A 21,321-nucleotide genomic window follows, 5' to 3' on the forward strand; every position below is an offset into this window, starting at 1 on the left:
TCCAATAACCCTGAGTAATTCATTAAACTGCTGTGAAGAGATAACTGAAGATGAACACAGAGCCGAGCCAGATAACGAATGAAAGATTGACTCGTTCAATGGATTTGGGCAATGAGAAGAATTTAAAAAATGTCAACGGGTTGTAGTCTGTGCAGACAACAACAGGTTGACCTAAACCAACATAAACATCAAAATGTTGTAATGCCATTAAACTTGCGAGAGAAGAAACTGATAGGGTGGACCACACACTCCACATCATCCTGTTGGAGGACAGCTTCTGCACCAACTGGACTTGGATCCAACTGTAATGAAAAAGGCCTCTCAAACAAGGTGAAACAAGGTCAGAAGAAGAGCACAATAAAGATTTGAAATTTTCAAAAGCCAGTGCACAACTTGATGACCAAACTTATTTTGCCTTGACCTCTAAAAGATCAGTAAGTGGTGCATCAACTGAAGAGAAATTACGACAAAAGGAACGGTAGTACCATACCAATCCTAAAAAATTCATAAGCTCTTTTTTTTGTTAATTCGTTATAAGACTTCTGGTTCTGCCTGTTTTAATGCCCATGTTGAGCGGGCATTTTCCCTCGTCTTGCTTTTAAAAGATGACACTACCTTGACTACCTTTACTCTCCAGCATCATGGGTGTGCGCACTGGCCTGGTCAGAAATGGGTTTACCTCGGCAACATTCAAACCTCCCAGGCAGTTGCTGGAGAGATTTGACTCAACGATCTATAAATCAAACTGGTTTTGACTGTACAAAGTTGGTCCTATCTTTAAATAGTTCTAGAATTGTTCTATAATAAAGACGTTTTAATCAGTTCTGCGGGGATTATCTACATTAAGTTCGTATTAAAAGGTAAACGTGTTTATGCTATTAGCCTACAGTTTTATTTTGATGTACAATTCTGATGTTTGATCATTTCTGAAACATACTAGCTGATGACGATTCAGTGTATCATTCAGTCATTATTTTATTTAAAATTAAAAGAAGGAAAAAACGAGAATTCATGTTGATTTGCCCAGTGGTCTATAAGTTAAATAATAATAATAATTTTACTAATGATAATATAAGAAAAATAATTAGTTGGTAATTAAGCACAAATTTGTAAGTTGCCTACTAATACAAAAAGAAAAGTAATGAAATTATTTGAGAATTGGCCTATTAGAAAAGAACTGTAGTTCTGACAATAGTAGCACAAGAACAATAAAAAATGATGTCCCCTTCTGAGGTTTCCGATGTAGACCTTGTGTTTTATTAAAATTATCATTTATATATAACATAAAAAAAGATGCACTGGATATACTTGGGGCAAGCCTCGTGCTCTCCAATGTGCGATTTGTTAGTCTGGTTGTTTAATAAGAATTTTTTTTTTTTATTCTAAAACAGTTTTAATAACAGTATGTATTTTGGGCTGGTATTTTTTTAAATGGGCGGGTTTTAAGCTGTAATTGGGCTGGAAATCTTTAGTCCAATCTGGCAACACTGCTCTCCGTTCCCTACCACATTACCAAGGTAAGATATGGGCAAAACTAAATTTTGCCAGGTTCACCATCAATTTGGCCTCCAACAAACGCCTCAAGACAGCACCCAAGTGTTTTAAATGTGTATCCCAACTACCACTAAACACTACAAGATCATCTAAATATACACCGCACACCCCTCAAGGCCTGAAACCACCCTGTTCATCAGCCGCTGAAAGGTGGCAGGTGCATTTCTCAGCCCAAAACTAATGACCCTGTACGAATAAAGGCCAGATGGAATAACAAATGTGGAGATCTCTTGAGCGCTTTGACTCAAAGGCACCTGCCAATACCCCCTCAGTAGGTCACGCTTGGGTACAAATTTGGCAGCAGCAACTTGGTCAACATAATCATCCATATGCGGAAGTGGGAAACGATCAGACTTTGTCACACTGTTAATTTTCCAAAAGTTGGTACAAAACCTTACCAAACCATCAGACTTTACAACCAGCAAGCAAGGAGATGCCCAGTCTGAATTTGATGGAATCGCTATCTCATTTTCCAGCATATATTCAGTTTCAGTTTCCATCAACTTTCATTTCTCTGGTGAAACTCGATAATAATGTTGTTTGATAGGAGAAGCATTACCCAAACATCATTGATATCTTGAATGTTCCTTAATATGCTTTGTTGTTCAAATTCATTCATATTACACGTCACCAGACATCAGATTTTTTTTTAATCCTACCTCGAATTGCAATTAGTCAAATAGAGAAATTATGATGTATAACAATTTTGAAAACCATTCTTAGTTTTGACTCAATAAGCAAACGTTGCATATAACACACACACACACACACACACACACACACACACACACACACACAAACGAATCATACCTGTCAAGTTTTGAATTTGAAAATAAGGGAAATTTTCCGGCGCCCACCGCGAGCAGTCCCACCACCCCAACAAAGCTCCAGTATCCCTTACATTTTAAGACAGGTGTTATAGCCCAAATGAAAACACAAAACGGTATATATGAAGAGCATTTATTTAAAGGCTTATTTGCATATTTTCTGTTAATTTTACATTGCTTGTCTTTACATTTACATTTTATTTTCATTCCACACATTCTTTTAATTTCATATTGCTTTTTTTTTTTTTTTTTTTACAGTTTTTCTTTTCATTTCACATAACTTTTCTTTTACTCTTTTAGTGAGTTGTTGTACAAATTTGTTGCAGACTTTGCATTCTTTAAAAAAGTAAATTCGCTGTCGCATTTATCACGGTATTTACACATGGGTTTTGGTTTTTTGGAAGGTGTGCCTTCACTCTCTATCGTAGCATCCATCATCCGTCTCTGTTTTTTCTTTTGTTGTTGTTTTTCCCACGTTATAACCATAGACAGTAAAAGAAATGGACACAACGACCCCATTGGAACTCAATTGAGACAAATGAAGCCCAGTTTTAGCGTTTTTTAGCACTTCCGTTTCTGACGCGCAGACTCAAACGAAGCTTGACGACGTCAGCAACCTGTCTGCCAGATGTAAATCTTCGAGTAGCTGTGTGTGCAAACTGCCATCGTTAATCTTGCAGAGACGGCGAGCTTGAGCGGGGAGTTCTTTGTCGTGAGTGAGCAGGAGTAAGTATTCTGATTAATTATTTTGTATAGTATTTTAAAATGTAACGCCAGTACGCCATATTAAGTTAATTGCCTGCGAGCTTCTCCTCCTGTCTGTACGGTAATGCGACAGAGAGCCGAGTGGTTATGACGCAATCGTTAGCCTATTTTTTACAAAAACTGTTTATAAGGGGCCATAATGTAACATAGAAGGTAATGGAGCCCTTTATACATTGTCGTGTATCTTTAGAAATAAATAATGGACAAACAGAGTCTTTAAACGCCTCAGATGTAAAGTTATTCGCTGTCAAAGTGACGCCAAAATGAATGGGAGTCAATGGGAATGCTAACGCAAGTGAAGTTCTGCTAAAAGATGGCAGCCCCCACCCGACTTCAACTTCCGGTCGAGTTCCTTGCCCCTTGGTTGTAACTCATGTCATCTGACCTCACACACCCCTTGCGACAGGCTACTGCAGGTGGCAGTTATCGCGAGACTATAACAGAGCTCAGATTGGGAATGTTTTTTTTTTTTATTATTATTTTATTAATAACGCAGGTTAAAATTAAAGAATTAAAATACGGGAGATTTACGGGAAAATACTAATACGGGAGGACGGCGGGAAAGAAGGGTAAAATACGTGACTTTCTCGGCCAAAACGGGATACTTGACAGGTATGAAACGAATACGATCAATGTGTAAAATACATAGACAGTAAAAGAAGGTAAAATACATAAGTTAAAAATAACGTCCGGGTCGCCTACTTTGGAACACACCCACTTCCGTTTAAAGTGACGTGTTTCCCAATGTCATCATAGCATTTCCTGTTGAACATTCATTTTAAGTTCATGAGACATTTGGGCACGGTGCTAAGTTATTGATCGTTGATCTGTTGATCTGACGTCTATCATGTCGAGTCGCGCTCTGCGTAGGCTGAAGGGCGAGCAGCGAGCTCAGGCCGCTTTAAACACGCTAAAACTAACTGGTGAAGATGAAGAGGAGCAGACGAAGGGTGACACAACTGCCCATAAGCAGAAGAACATCAGCAACATATTTGAGCTGGTAACGTCTGGGAATGTGTGTTCGGGGCGTCGCTGTGTATTATTGCAGTGGTGCCGAGGTTGGATTAGACGGTATACTACTGTAACGTTACATGTGTAACACCATGATATACTAGGTGCTTTAAAACGGCATTGATACTGCTAGGGTACTAATCCGAAAGTTTTTTTCTTTCTTCTTCTTTTATTTGTATTTTTTCATTTTAAGTAGGCCTCAGGGAACAGACTCTGGGGACAAAAAACAAATCAAATGCAGTTCATGACCCCTTTTACGACTGTTAAAGTTGTTTTGCAGTTCACCTAAATAGTCCTCAATTGTGACAAATGAATTCCAGTGTGGTAACGGTTTATATGAGGTCATATGTTAATACGTAAAAATTTGACTGCAATCAAACAATGGCCGTTTGAAGTTGTTTAATTTGGAGTATAGCATGTCATACTGCTTTCATGTCCGCTGCCCATACTTATATAAGTGTTGATAAATGCAGTTTTAAATGTCATGCTTTGATGCTGCTGTCATGATATAGTATCTAATGGTGTGTGTCAGATTGGTGAGGCTGATGTGGATGTAAGTGTGTCAGATGAGGAGACAGCAGAGAGAATCAGTGACATAAAACCAGGAGCAGCTTCACTAGAGAAAGATGCCGTGAAGGTAAGAACCTTTATACATCATCACTATCATCATCCTCAAACATTAACATGCAACTGTGACCTGTTTGGAGTTTGTGAAATGCAATGTTCCGAACATTTGGCAGTGTATTTTAACTAAATTATTTTAATTCCCCAATTCAGTTGATTTTCCTTTTTTTTTTTTTTTTTTTTTTTTTTTTTTTTATTATTATTATTATTATTTTTTTTTGTAGGATGAGAAGTCAAACAAAAAAAAGAAAAAAAAGAAGAAAAAGGCTCTTGCTGAGAATGGAAGGGTGAGACTTTTATTTATTTCTGTATGTGATGTTTGAATGTATGTATGTATTTATTTACTGAAACATTTGAAAGGTTTTTTACTTTTAAAATATTTATATAAATATTAAAAATGTTGTTCTTCACTTCAGGTACCGAAACCCGTAATTATGTAACTGGTATGAACTGAACTGAATCAGAATGCAGATATCGGTGCCTCTTAAATCCCTGAGCTATCGATTTAAATATTTGTCCTCATTCTCTGAAATGTACGCAAGAAGCATGGACATCGCTAGGCTTTTTTTTTAGCGGGGCTATAGCATTTAGCTCCATTAACTGTACACACATTTGCAAGCGCCTCAGAGTCAGTCCCCTTAAATTTCATATGAAAACTGCGGCAGACCTGTCTCCACCCCGTCTTTCAGCACTTTCTTCAATCCGCAGACTGCGGCGTGAGCGGAATCAAACAGAAAACAGAGGACACAAGATGTGTTTGCCAACAGATTGTTAGAATATCTGTATCTGTGCAGTTCTTTGTCATGAATACAGTTCTCAAAAGGTAAAGGTCAAAATTTAGCCCTTAAAGGGTTAGTTCACCCAGATAGCAAAATTATGTAATTAATAACTTCCCCTCATGTTGTTTCAAACCCGTAAGACATCCGTTTATCTTTGAAACACAGTTTAAGATATTTTAGTTTTAGTCTGAGAGCTCTCAGTCCCTCCATTGAAGCTGTGTGTACAGTATACTGTCCATGTCCAGAAAGGTAAGAAAAATATCATCAAAGTAGTCCAAGTGACATCAGAGGGTCGGTTAGAATTTTTTAAGCATCGAAAATACATTTTGTTCCAAAAATAGCAAAACGATGACTTTATTCAGCATTGTCTACTCTTCCGTGTCTGTTGTGAGAGAGAGTTCAAAACAAAGCAGTCTGGATATCCGGTTCGCGAACGAATCATTCAGTTCACCAAATCGAACTGAATCGTTTTAAACGGTTCGCATCTCTAATACGCATTAATCCACAAATGACTTAAGCTGTTAACTTTTTTAATGTGGCTGACACTCCCTCTCAGTTCAAACAAACCAATATCCTGGAGTAATTCATGTACTCAAACAGTACACTGACTGAACTGCTGTGAAGAGAGAACTGAAGATGAATAACGAGCTGAGAAATGTTACACTTGTGTAATAAGAAATATTACACTTGCAATTTCAAAGTGAAGGCTTATAATAGACCCTGTGGTGACTGATTTTTATTTAAAAGCTCTGATATTTATTATTCTTATTAGACAACCAATCAAATTCTTCCCCAGAATGCGACATACTTAGCAACAGGTTGGCCTCACCTCAACACTAAGATGAAAGTGTCTATCTCTTCCTCACTCAGAGTTGATCTCAGATTGGTCCTGTATCACTCTTAAGCCAAGAATACATTTCTAGAAAAAATTCTTAGAATCTTTAAGAATTATGGCCCTGGTTTAGATTGGATGAAAACCTGGAGGCTTGAGACTGTCCCATAGACTGTCAAGTAAATAACAACCCTAGTTACAGAAGTAAATGCAGAGGGTATAAAGTAAGAGATTATGCATTTACTTATAGTGTGATCTGCTACAGAAGCCAGCCAAATTATGCACAGGTATTATAAAAAAAAGAAAGCAGATTTTTTAAACTTATGATCAGAGATGTATAGTAACTGTATACTGTACTTAAGTACTAAAAGGCGGTATCTGTACTTTACTAGAGTATTATTTTTTTCTCCTACTTCCACTTTTACTTCAGTATATATTTTCGCTGAGTTTAATACTTTTACTCCGATATTTTTTTATGTGCTGCATCGTTACTCGTTACAATTATAAAAATGTTACGAATAATCCCATTACAAATCCACATTACCACTGTCAGAACTGTATAGATGGCAGGTTTGATGAAGATGGCACATGAGCGAATCAAGCGAGACTGCGCGTGCTGACTGAACTGCTGTGAAGAGAGAGATGAACACCGAGCCGAGACAGATAATGACTCGTTCACGAGTCAAGAACCGGTTGCATCGGTTCTCGGGATCACCAGTAGTTCTTTCTGACAGTTCGATTCAATAAACCAGTTGAAGAAACAGTTCACCGATTCTATTGTGCTCGACGTAATGGCGTCATTGGCGTTGACTGCAAGCCTCTAAGCCTTCGGTTTACCTGGGCTCATAACATTAGCACAGAATTCGGTTCACGAATCGGACGCATCTGACAGAAACGGTTCTTGACTCGTGAACGAGTCAGTCTGTTGTTCGTTATCTGGCTCGGCGTTCATCTTCAGTTATTCACATCAGTTCAGTCAGTGTACTGTGTGAGTAAATTAATTACTCCGGGATATTGGTTTGTTTTAACTCAGAGGGAGTGTCAGACACATTAAAGGGGGGGTGAAATGCTATTTCATGCATACTGAGTTTTTTACACTGTTAAAGAGTTGGATTCCCAAGCTAAACATGGACAAAGTTTCAAAAATTAAGTTGTACGTTTGAAGGAGTATTTTTGTTCCCAAAATACTCCTTCCGGTTTGTCACAAGTTTCGGAAATTTTTTTTCGAGTATGGCTCTGTGTGACGTTAGATGGAGCGGAATTTCCTTATATGGGTCCTGAGACACTTCTGCCGGAAGAGCGCGCGCTCCCGTATAGTGAGGCTGAGCAGCACAGACATTTCACTGATCAGAGCGAGAGCGTCGTGAAAAGTCACAAAAGAAGTGTGTTTTTGGTTGCCAGGGCAAGACAACCCTGCACAGATTACCAAAAAAAAAACAGTATTAAGGGACCAGTGGATGGAGTTTATTTTTACAGCGCATCAACGGAGTTGTTGCAAGTGTTTTTGTTTGTTCCCTGCATTTCGAAGATGCTTGTTCACAAGGCCCAGTTTGACGACGGATTTGCGTATCGTTTATTTCTTAAGGATGATGCAATCCCAAGGAAAAAGGGTCACGATCGTGTGTTGGAACCGTAGGCGGTGAGTAAAACTGCTTCAAATATCTCTGCCTCCTTGTTAGTGCGTCCCCTCCCATGCCAGAGACCCGGGTTCGAGCCCCGCTCGGAGCGAGCCGTTGCTGCTGCTGCTTTCGTTCAGTTTCAGCCTCGGGATCTGATTCTGGATCATAAATAAACGGCTGAATCTGACTGTAAGCCATGGTTTGTTTTGGATGATGGGTTTTCCCTCACGGTAATGTCATAGCTTCCACATCCTCTCAACGCAAAAGCCTATTCGCGCTCGTGATTCTTTACCTCCGCCCACACGTCACGCCTCCAGCCAGTCGTGTTTTTCCGGGAAAAATCGGTACAGACTATCTTTCTCTTATGAATATAATAAAACTAAAGACTTTTTGGATTTATGAAGGATGCAGTATTACTCTATATGTACTCAAGATTAACAGGATATTGAGTGAAAATGAGCATTTCACCCCCCCCCCCTTTTAAAATAGTTAACAGCTTAAAGGTGCCATATGCAGAAATTGAGGTAAAAATATCCATAACATGACCTACACGCATCAAAAGAATGAGAAGAAATAAGTGAGATGATGTCATTAAAAAAAAGTCAAGTTATAGTGCTGCAGAGATATCAACCTTAATTAGCATTAGCATTACTAGCCCCGGCCCGACAGGTGTTGTAATACCAGTTTCGGCCGTGGGAGGCGGTATGCGGGCAACATATCCAACAGCCAACCTACAATACACGAATAACTCGCAGGGCTTGTGGGCGTGTACTTGAACCTGATGTCAATCCTGTGGAAAGTACAGCCCACTACTTTCAGTTCAGGGAAAAGAGCGGAAGGCACTGCTTTTAATCGCTGGAGAAAACTGATGGACCAGAAAAAAATGAAGTTCTACTCCGAACTTGCAAGTTAGATGCTGTTAGTATTTCGCTAGAAGTTTGTTTTATATGTTTGTGTATTTGTTTTCGGGAAGTTATAACATAGAAATGTATCGAAGGCTGTTCGATAAACGTGCTAATGTTAGCAATGGCTAACCGTAGCTGCGTTTGATAATTAGCTAGCTATAACCTAACGTTACCCATTTTATTATATAGGGCTGTGCATGTCTTTACTCAGACTAAGGCTCTGTGCAGTAACTGCCGCTCAACCTGAACCAGTGTTGCCAAGTCTGCGGTTGTTTTTCATGTCCGCGGTTTGAAGCAATCCCAATACCAATAACGTGATATTTAGCCCTTAAAATGCTAATTTTACCAGGGAAACCCTTCCCAAAAATTCATATTTAACCCCGGGAAGCAATTTTTATCGGGGAACCTCCTGGAAACGCGATTGGGCTAGTTTTAAGAAGCAACTGGGCAGGATTTGTTGTGAAAATCTGGCAACCCTGATCTGAATGCTCGTGCTGGAGATATACTTCTAATTACAGGAGCGTCTTTACTGATGAGAGGTGCATGAAAATCGCATTCGATTTTTTGCACAGCCCTATATATCATAACTAACCTGCTCTTTCTAGTTTGTTGGTCTCCGTGTCCTCTTTGCTTAGTTGTTTTTCTGTGCGTGAAAAATTGATGTGTGGCGTGAAAGCGTGTGAAAAGAGTCAATTGCGTGTGTCTCACGGTGAATGCTTGAGAGTTGGCACATTAGTTCTCAAGCAGAATAAAGGACAGGTTGATTATTGCTGTTTAGCGTTGTATTCATCTATGATGTGTCCCTGTTTGCCTACAGGGACATAAATAAATAAATTAAAAGTGATACGTGGACCAAGGTGTCTGAGATTGTTCATTTTAAGTAAAGGATCCTAATATTTCGTCCACAACAATATTTAATGAGGTTATAACGCCTTGTGGTTAGTCTGCACGAGATCAACAAGCTTGTTTGCTTTGCGGCCGCTTTAAATACAAAATAAGCATTCGATCTACGTTAGAGCGTCTGAGCGCTCACAAATCTTTCTGCAGAGTCGTGAGCAGAGCGGCAAGAACGATTTTTGACGCTCTAGACGCCTGCGGTGTGAACGCACAGTTAGGCTTCTGCTATGGCTGTAGTGTTGTTGTGAAAGTAGGGGCGGAGCATTGAGACTATGCCGTTTCTCGTTTGAGGCTTTATTGAGGCATACTGCCCCCATCTGGTATGGAATGTGGAGTATGATTTGATATTTTTTTGCCAAACATTACAGATGGCACCTTTAAGTCATTTGTGGATTAATGCGTATTGGAGACGCGAACCGTTTAAAACGATTCAGTTCGATTTGGTGAACTGGTTCAAAAAGATCCGGTTACATCGAATGATTCGTTCGCGAACCGGATATCAAAAACTGCTTTGTTTTTAACTGTCTTACAACAGAAACGGAAGAGAAGACAATGCTGAATAAAGTCGTAGTTTTTGCTATTTTTGGACCAAAATGTATTTTTGATGCTTCAAAATATTCTAACGGACCCTCTGATGTCACACTACTTTGATGTTTTTCTTACCTTTCTGGACATGGACAGTATACCGTACACACAGCTTCAATGGAGGGACTGAGAGCCCTTAGACTAAATCTAAAATATCTTAAACCGTGTTCCAAAAATAAAATAAAATAAAAGGTCTTACGGGTTTGTAACAACATGAGGGTAATTGACATAATTTAGCAAATTGGGCGAACTAACCCTGTAACCGTTTTTTTTTACAAAAAGTTAGTCAAAGGAATTGCGATTGTCCTTTAGGTTAATCATTTGAAATAGTAAAAACAATATGTTCAAACTTTTGACTACTTTCTTTAATAACTACATAACACAATACTTGTACTTTTACTTTCAGTACTTGAGTAGTAAATTTTAAAATCGACTACTTGCAATACTTAAATACAAAAAATTTTGAATACTTTAGTACTTCTACTTAAGTGTGGTGCTTAAAGAGCACTTCAACTTCTACTCAAGTCACTTTTTTGATAGAGCACTTGTACTTTTACTCAAGTATGGTCTCTAGTACTTTATACATCTCTGCTTATGATACAAGCCCTCATATTTTGCTTGTAGAGTTGTCACTGTAATACACACAAGTTCTGACACCTCTCCCTTACACTGATTACCTTTTGCTAGTGCCTTGATAACTTTGGGTATGTAAAATCTATTAGGTGTCTCCCGTCAGCTTGGAATTATGTTGAACGTCGATCTAGAGTGACTGCTGAACATTCGGCAGAACACACCACAAGGACGAGCAAATGGGGAAAGCGAGCGGGAGCGCTCGTCAGAATCAGGAAGCGCGGATTTTGAAACGCCGTTGCCTAGCATCCATCTGCCAAATCTCCACTCTCTACCCAACAAAACGGATGTACTCCTTCTGTTCTCTCGGACAAATACACTCTGCTGCTCTGTGTTTCACGGAAACCTGGCTGAATGAAGCCTATCCTGGACAGCGCACTCCATCTGCCGGACTTTTAGCTGTTTAGAGCGGATCGTGACGCAGAATCAATGGGGAAAATTGCGCGTGGGCGGGACATGCTTTTACATCAATGAACGCTGGTGTACAGATGTAATTGTGTTAAAGAAGATGTGCTGTTTGTCAACTGCAAGCCATTCTATTCGCCGTCGGAGTTTCACTCATTCATTCTGGTGAGTGTTTACATTCCTCCGCAAGCGCACGTAAGCCTGGCTTTACAGAAACTCGCTAATCAGATCACAGAGACAGACCAACACCCGGAATCTGTTTTAATCCTTCTCGGGGACTTTAATAAAGCCAATCTCTCCCGTGAACTGCCAAAATACAGACAGCATGTTACATGTCCAACAAGAGACAGTAATATATTGGATCACTGTTACACCACAATAAAGAATGCATATCACTCTGTTCCACAAGTAGCTTTGGGACGTTCTGATTCATCTTATACCGACCTACAGGCCGAAACTAAAATCAGCTAAACCTGTATTAAGGACTGTAAAAAGATGGACCAATGAAGCAGAGAAGGATTTACAATCTTGTTTTTACCTCACTGACTTTCTGTGAGGATATGTGTATTTCTACCAGGACTGATTTAACTTACAACAATGACAAACCGTGGTTCACTGCAAAACTCTGCAAGACAGCTCCGTCAGGCCAAAGAAGATGTTTACAGGAAGGGGCTAAACAGGCTAAATACACAATGGAAAAGGAGATCAGAGTGGCAAAGAAGAATTATTCTGGAAAAATAAGGATTAAGTTCATTTCCAACGACTCAGCATCAGTGTGGAAACGTCTGAAAGAGATTACCAACTACAAGACACCACACCCCAGCACTGTGAAGAATCAACGACTAGCAGACAATCTGAATGAGTTTTACTGCAGGTTTGAAAGAACAACCATCACCTGCCCTGAACGCCTCTTCGCACAACAGTTCACACCATTCACACCTCCTGCATCCCCCCTCTCCCCCACATCTGCAATTCAGATAAGCGAGGATGCTGTGCGTCAGGTCTTCCGGAAGCAGAAAAGGAAAAAAGCACCAGGCCCAGATTGTGTTACACCAGCCTGTATGAAATCCTGTGCTAACCAGCTGGCCCCCATCTTCACACAGATCTTCAACAGATCACTGGAGCTGGGTGAAGTCCCTTCATGCTTCAAATGCTCCACCATCATCCCCATCCCAAAGAAACCCAAAATTACAAGACTAAATGACTACAGGCTTGTGGCTTTAACATCCGTAGTCATGAAGTAATTTGAGAAACTGGTGCTGGCCCACCTAAAGGACATCACTGAACCCTTACTGGATCCTCTTCAGCTTGCCTAAAGAGCAAACAGGTCTGTGGACGATGCAGTAAACATTGGACTGCATTATGTTCTGTAACACCTAGAAAGACCGGGGACTTATGTGAGGATCCTGTTTGTGGACTTCAGCTCGGCCTTTAACGCGATCATCCCAAACCTCCTCCTGCCTAAACTAACTCAACTCTCCGTGCCCACCTCCGTCTTTCAGTGGATCAACAGCTTCCTGACAGACGGGCAGCAGCTAGTGAGGCTGGGAAAATACACATCCATCACTTCCCAGCTGAGGCAGTTTAACCTGCCACAGGAGCTGCTGAAACAGTTCTACTCCACCATCACTGAATCCATCCTCTGCACTTCAGTAACTGTCTGGTTCAGCTCAGCTTCTAAATCTGTCCTCAGAAGACTGCAGAGGGTAGTCCAGACCAGTGCTTGAAAACGAAAACAGTTAAATCTGTTCACTCCGAGCAGAATCGATATTTTAATGGTTCTGTTCTGCGTTCCTCTGATAATATTACCATTCTGAAACCGGTTGGGGAGGAAAAAATTCCGGTTAATAACGTTATTTTTTTTTAAACAATATTATTTGCCTAATAATAATAATAATTTGATAATAATAATAAAGTATAGCGTTTTCCTTACTCAAAAAAAAAAAAGGAAATACAGATCTAACGTTTACAGCTTGCACCAGATTTTGTTCAAATGTAAGCTAGGCCTACTTAAAGAAAAAAATGCTATTTCATGCATACTGAGTTTTTTACACTGTTAAAGAGTTGGATTCCCATGCTAAACATGGACAAAGTTTCAAAAATTAAGTTGTACGTTTGAAATACCCCTTCCGGTTTGTCACAAGTTTTGGAAAGTTCTTTTTGAGTATGGGTCTGTGTGACGTTAGATGGAGCGGAATTTCCTTATATGGGTCCTAAGGGCACTTCTCCCGGAAGAGCGCGCACTCCCGTAGAGCAGAGCAGAGACATTCACTGATCAGAGCGAGAGACCGAAATGTCACAAAAGAAGTGTGTTTTTGGTTGCCAGGACAAGACAACCCTGCACAGATTACCAAAAAAAAAAAAAACAGCATTGAGGGACCAGTGGATGGAGTTTATTTGTACAGAGCATCAATGGAGTTGTGCAAGTGTTTTTGTTTGTTCCCTGCATTTAAAAGATGCTTGTTTTACAAACAAGGCCCAGTTTGACGCCGGATTTGCATATCGTTTATTTCTTAAGGATAATGCAGTCCCAACGAAAAAGGGTCACAATCGTGTGTTGGAACCGCAGGCGGTGAGTAAAACTGCTTCAAATATCTCTGTGTTGCTAACTTAGCTATCGGTGCGTAAGCACATCAAGTAAACAACATGCGATGTTGTCATCAAACTGCACTTTCCACATGTACACCTTAAAAAAAAAAAAAAAAAAAAAAACGACATTAAGTGGAACTTCATTTTCCAAAACCGCTAAGCAAATATATACAGTTTCAATACATACCACATAGAGACGTCCTGCTGTAGTCGTTGCTGCTGCTGCTCTTGTTAAATTTCAGCCTCTGGGTCTGATTCTGGATCATAAATATACGGCTGAATCTGACTGTTGTTTTGGATGATGTTTTTTTTCCTCACGGTAATGTCATAGTTTCCAGATGCTCTCAATGCAAAAGCCTACTCATGCTCGTGATTCTTTAGCTCCACCCACACGTCACGCCTCCAGATGCTCGTGTTTTTCCGGGAAAAAACAGTACAGACTATCTTTCTCTTATAAATATAATAAACTAAAGACTTTTTGGAGTTATGAAGGATGCAGTACTACTCTATACGTACTCAAGATTAACAGGATATTGAGTGAAAACGAGCATTTCACCCCCCCTTTAATGTAAGCTGAAGCTGAAGCCTACTTCTCTCATTTGGCACGAATCCAAATGTTTCCATGTTCCCGACATATCTGGATGCTAAAATGTTATTTAATATAAAGAATATAGAATAATAGTAAATGTTTAATAAGTAACGCTGTATTTGCGTCTGACATTCGGACTCCACAACAAAATAATTTCAATTAACAGTATTTAGAAAAGACCAAGAATTACAAATATAAGAAGCTATAGCAATATTGGGTTTCTCATTTGACACAAAATCAAAGCTTCCGTATTCGCCATGTATTTGAATAACAAATGATTATAAGAAATAGCCTAATGTTTGTAAATATTTTGTGTCTTCATTATGTCTATTTCTGAATGAAATATTTTTTTTTCTCTAAAAAACATATATACAAGTTTCTCTCTCTCTCTCTCTCTCTCTCTCTCTCTCTAGGCTATATATATATATATATATATATATATATATATATATATATTAGGGCTGTCAAAAGAAGCGTGTTTCGCATTTCACGCATGCGCAGTGTGACAAATTATTCAGGTCAGGAAAGTCTCGTCGATCTCTGAATTCTCAAGATAGACGAAAACACTGAAGAAGCTAAAGGTTTTACCCCAGTTACTCTCCAATACATTCATGCCAAGCTCGATAAACAGAGACGACTTTGGTAGTTGATACGCTGGAGCTTCTTCCTGTTATAGCGTCCTGTGTTTCACAGTGCGCATGCGCAGAACGCCTATATGCAATACAGCGAAAATTACAGCTATTTGGAAAAGCATATGCATTTTACTTGGTTTTACTAGAACTTGAAGCCTTCATAACATGAAAATATCGATCCTAAAGTATTGTGGCAGAGCAAATGATCACCTCCCAAAAGCAAGAGTGCCCAGAGTGCTGCTTATGTGATGGTGACGCATGTTTGTGTTTCTGAGTTCATTCTTTCAAGTTTCTCTATGCATAATTTCATAGATATGTGGCTATATTTAACCACTGGTTCACCTAAAACTCTTACACTATCTGTAGTTAAATGGCATGGTTTGATATAGTGCTCAGGTAAATTTGATCTAAGTAAATGTTAAACTTTTGAAATTCAGAAAAAAAGAACCACATATTGATGAATCAATACATGAAAATTATGTATCTCTGTCCTGTTATTTATCTTTTGGTATGCATTTCAGAAAAAAAAAAATTATTAGGATTCAGGTGTAATTGCAAATAGTGATTAATCCTGATTAATCCACTGAAAATTCTGATTATTTTGATGAAAAATTTTAATCATTTGACAGCCCTTTTATTTATATATATATATATATATATATATATATATATATATATATATATATATATATATATATATATATATATATATGCACACGTGTATATACACACGCACACGTGTATATACATATATATATACAGTTGAAACCAGATATTTACATACACTTAAGAAAAAAGCACAAATTTTATTTCTTTACTGTCATACATTAAATCAGAGTAAACTTTTCTGTTTTAGATCAATAAATATTAACATATTTTTTGCATTTTGTTAAATGTCGGAATTGAGCGAGGGAGTACTTTTATGTATTTTTTTTATCACTTTCATCAAAGTCAGAAGTATACATACACTAAGTTCAATGTGTCTTTAAACAAACAGAAAACTCCAGATGATACCATTCTGAGCTTAAGAACCATGAGCTGAAAGGTTACTCTGGGAGGATAAAGCCATTACTTCAAAACCACCATAAAAAAGCTAGACTACAGTTTGCAACTGCACATGGGGACAAAAATCTTAATTTCTGGAGACATGTCCTGTGGTCTGACGAATCAAAAATTTAACTGTTCAGCCATAATGATAAACGGTATATTTGGAGGAAAAAGGGCGAAGTTTGAAGCCTCAGAACACCATCCCAACCGTGAAGTATGGGGGTGGTAGTATAATGTTGTGGGGATGCTTTTCTGCAGAAGGGACTGGTGCACTTCACAAAATAGATGGCATCATGAGAAAAGAAAATTTAGTGAATATATTGAAGCAACATCTGAAGACATCAGCCAGGAAGTTAAAGCTTGGGCGCAAATGGGTCTTCCAAATGGACAATGACCCCAAGCATACCTCCAAATATGTTACAAAGTGGCTTAAGGACAACAAAGTCAAGGTATTGAAATGGCCATCACAAAGCCCTGATCTCAATCCCATAGAAAATCTGTGGACGGCACTGAATAGGCAAGTGAGAGCAAGAAGGCCTACAAACCTGACCCAGTTACACCAGTCAAGAGGAGTGGGCCAAAATTCCAGCAAACTATTGTAGAAAGCTTGTGGAAGGATACCCAAAACGTTTGGCCCAAGTTAAGCCGTTTCGGGGCTATTCTACCAAATACTAAGGAAGTGTATGTATACTTCTGACTTTGATGAAAGTGATAAAAAAAATACATACAAATTATCCCTCGCTCGATCCTGACATTTAACAAATGCAAAAATATGTTAATATTTATTGATCAAAAACAGAATAAGTTTACTCTGATTTAATGTATGACAGTAAAGAAATAAAAGTTTTTGTTTTTTTCTGAAGTGTATGTAATTATCTGGTTTCAACTGTGTATATATATATATATATATATATATATATATATATATACGTGTATATAAATAAATGACTTTTTAAACCGTTTAACTGATTATTAATCGGTCAAAATCAGCTGAGTTTGCTGCACTCAGAAACCGGTGACTGTGAACGAATCAGCAGAGCTTGTACGAGCTTTTGTCATCGTTAAATCGGGATGGATTTTTCCGTCCTGTTCCCACAAGATTTTATCCCTCTCCCGCAAAAATGTTATTTTCTCCAGCTCCCACCCGTGAACGATCAAGTTTTGTCCCGCTACCGCCTGCAAAATCCCGCGGGTAAAGTATGTTTTTTTTTTTTTTTATGCATTGCATATTCTGCCTGCTACTCTGTTATTTTTAGGGGCCAAGCACCGAAGGTGCGTAGGCACCTATTGTAATCATTGGCGTTATTAGGGGCCAAGCACCGAAGGTGCGTAGGACCCTATTGTAATTGTTCCCGTTATTATTCTTGTTCTTCCGCCGCAAGTCTATGGCAGCCCATAGAACCGATTGCGGGAAAGTTGTATAATTTGGCACACTGATAGAGGACAGTCCCAACATTAACTATAGCATATTTGAAGTCTCTAACTCCTACTCTCTAGCGCCACCACTTGTCCAAACTTTCAATGTTTGTATGCTAATAACTTTTGAACCGTAAGCCAGAAAATTGAAATTCTTTTTTCCTCTGAATCCTTGGCTCATGCCAAGTCGAATAAATCGCAAGGTTGAATTTTTTCGCTATTTTCGATTGTTCGAAAAACCTACTTTTTCGAACTCGTCCTAGACGGTTAGTCGGATTTTCACGAAAATTGGCTCAGACCATCTTCAGACAATGCTGGCTAAAAGTTATGGAATTCGAGTTGATTCGTCTAACCGTTCTCGAGTGACACGTGAAAAAATTTGACGATAAAAACGCAAAAATACTCGTGAGGCTATATCTTGGCAACGGTTCGGCGTATTGAGACAAAACTTGGTGTGTGTTATTATAAGCATGACTTGAGACTATCTGCAGTGTTTCGACACAGCGCCACCTAGTGGTCAGTAGATATGAGAAATGCATCTTTTGGTTTATAACTTCTGAATGGTTTGGCCAGAAATCACAAAACTGGTCTCTTTAGATTCAGTGAGTCATGTCGAGTCGAATGATATCCAATTTTCCCAAGTCGGCCATTTTAGGCGTCGGCAATTTTGAATTATGATTTAAAATGCAGTATTTTTTGAACGCAGCATTGTATCGTTTCGCAAATAATTACAAAAATATTCGGCTCCATGCCCTGAAGGTACACAAAGTTTGGTGGCAGCGCCACCTTGTGGCCAATAGTTATAATGAAATATCACATAAATGCTAATAACTTTTGAATAAATTAGACTATTAAAATTAAAATGATCTCACTACATTCTGTGGGTCATGCCGAGAGCATTGATACCAATTATGCGAAAATTGGCAATACTTCCTGTCCGCCATTTTGATTAATGTTGAAAACCTACTTTTTCGAACTCCTCCGAGACCGTTAGTCCGATTTTCACCAAATTTGACATGGATCATCTTCAGACCACGCTGGCAAAAATTTATGGATTTCGTATCGATATAGAAAATGGTTCTTATTTTGCGCATCAACGAATTTGCTGGAAGGGTGCCAAAATGCGCTTGAGGCTGTATCTCCGCAATGCTTTGACATATTTGCACCAAACTTTGTATGTGTCATCGCCACGTCACACTGACCACGCCTCATAAATTTGGTGACAGCGCCACCTATTGGTCAAGAGTAATAAACCATTCATTAACAATGAACATTTACACTTTAAAAAATGCTAATAACTTTTTATTGCATTAGCCTATTTGAATGAAACTGGGCTCAAAATATTCCCTGGCTTATGCCGGTAACATAGATACCAAATATACCATAGTAAGCTGAACTTCTGGTCCGCCATTTTGATTTATGTTGAAAACATACTTTTTCGAACTCCTCATCAACCATATGTCCGATTTTCACCAAATTCAAATCAAATGATTTTTAGACTATGGTAACTCAAAGTTATGGATTTTGAATCGATAGACAAAACCGTTTTCGCATACCGCATCGACGAATTTGAGGCACAATGAGAAAATGACACTTGAGGCTGTATCCTTGGAATGCTTTGGCATATTGACACCAAACTTTGTGTGTGTCATTGAAAAGTCACACAGAGTACACCAAATTGATTTTATAACAGTGCCACCTATTGGTCAAGCTTGATAAGCCAAGTAATCATGCTACTAGAGGTGGTATTATGATTTTTTTTAGCCATTTCAATTCCAATAATTCCAAAATTGCTGTTATTGCTCATTAATGTATTTGGTGTGATGCTTCATGCGATGCTTAGCTCCTACATTTGCCGTTGGAGTGCTTGGCCCCGTAATTGCTGCTTGCAGCTATATTTTCAATTGCTCCCCTGTTGAATATAAATTTAAAAAAGAAACAAATGTTTCATTTGATTTGTGTTTAATTAAATGAATGAAAGGAACGAACATGGAACTTAGAACATAGAACTACAGTAAAAAAAGTAAGAAATGTAAATAAAAATATAGCTGCAAGCAGCAATCACGGGGCCAAGCATTCCAGCGGCAACATCAGGAGCTAAGCATATGTAGCATCAGACCAAATGCAACAATGAATAATGAAATTAATAATTGCATGATTGTAATTGAAATGGCTGAAAATCGTTAATAAAAGTTCCACAGCGAGGAGCTAAGCATGGCATGGAGCATCAGACCAAATGCAACGAGTAAGAAAAGCAATTATTGGAAGAGTGTAATTGAAACAGCCAGTAAAACTCCAGTAAAATGATGCATTATCATTTTTGGAAAATAGGTGGCGCTGTAATCAAATCGCTTTGTTGTGTTCTGTGGGAGGTGACAATGTTGTGGGCAATTTCTTTCAAAATACTTACAGACCTTTAGGGCAATGAGTCGAACATGCCCACCGAGTTTCGTTCCGATCGACTTCCATTAACCTTGTCAAATAGGTGCTTAAAGTTGTTTGGCCAATGGCGGCCATGTTTTTTAAGATAAGTGAAATTCCTCATAGAGCACTTGTGCCATATCAATTTTCAAGTTGATTGGATCAACGGTTGCTTAGTTATAGCCATTTGATTTTTTTTCATCCTGTAGCGCCACCAAGTGGCAGATATGGAAAAAAAATAATAATTTGACTAAAGTTTTTGTTCATGCATATGAGATCTGAGTTTGGTGAAGATATCTCATTTTGTTCCCGAGTTATAGCCTTTTTCGTAAAATTGGTCCACGAATTTGAATGTTTTGGGTCACCTTGTTTTTTGTTCAGTCTTGATCAAACCACTGCAATAATATTCTGTGGACTCTCTAGATCAATAATTTTCAAAAATATGTTGCATTTTGTCCTTTGGTTAGCTATAAGAGGTCATTTAGGAAAGGGCCGTGGCCACATGTAACCTAAAGCCTATAAAACTGAAACAAAAACTCAAAACTTTATGAAACTTGGTTATAACATGTGAAAGATGACCCACCAAGCATGCAAAGTTTCATTAAGATCAGAAAATAGCTGGTGCTATAACAGTTAAAATGGCCTAAAAAACAAAAGATTTCTGTTGTGAATGGCATTAAACTGCAAAAAAAAAAGGGGTAATATAATCACACATGCATTAGATCTGTATTTTTTCTAAACAATCATGCAAAATTTAACAGAGATTAGGTAAAAAAGAACACTGTAATATTTATAAAGCTTCAAAACCCAGTGTTGAATAAAAAATTGCAATTATAACCACTAGATGTCACCGGAAGACCACTAATGAGCTCAGTAAAGACTAAAACATTACAGTTTATGGGCTTGTTGAGGGATTCATCTAGAAGAAATGTATATTACTATTATTTAATATTACTGTTCAAGCATTTCAGATCACATTGAGTCAAAGTTTACCAATTTATTCATACAGATATATCTAATGTTTATAATTATGCCAGATTATGATTGCAATGAAACCTGAAAAATGACATAGAAGCCCATAAAAACAGAAGACTTGCAATAGGTTTTATCACCCATCATTTATTTTAATTATCTATATATATAACAAAATGTGTGCATCTGTGTGTGGGTTTAAGCATGCTTATTGAGTATTAA

The 21,321-nt window shown here is 38.4% G+C and overlaps 1 protein-coding gene across 2 annotated transcripts in view; it reads left to right on the forward strand.

Annotated features, from left to right (window-relative positions):
* Positions 1-3,869: 3,869 nt before the first annotated feature.
* The window catches only part of tcf25 (TCF25 ribosome quality control complex subunit), a 278,696-nt gene continuing 261,244 nt past the window's right edge, over positions 3,870-21,321 (forward strand). Inside the window, exons 1-4 of one of the 2 annotated variants that reach the window (XM_026234236.1) lie at positions 3,870-4,146; positions 4,690-4,794; positions 5,006-5,068; positions 13,952-14,005. In XM_026234236.1, the coding sequence (XP_026090021.1) occupies positions 3,994-4,146; positions 4,690-4,794; positions 5,006-5,068; positions 13,952-14,005 (375 nt within the window). In that variant the 5' untranslated portion in view covers positions 3,870-3,993. The remainder of the gene's footprint in view (positions 4,147-4,689; positions 4,795-5,005; positions 5,069-13,951; positions 14,006-21,321) is intronic. The other variant, XM_026234237.1, reaches the window with a different exon arrangement.

The sequence above is a fragment of the Carassius auratus genome, chromosome 46, assembly GCF_003368295.1.
Source record: "Carassius auratus strain Wakin chromosome 46, ASM336829v1, whole genome shotgun sequence".
Lineage (NCBI taxonomy): Eukaryota > Metazoa > Chordata > Actinopteri > Cypriniformes > Cyprinidae > Carassius > Carassius auratus.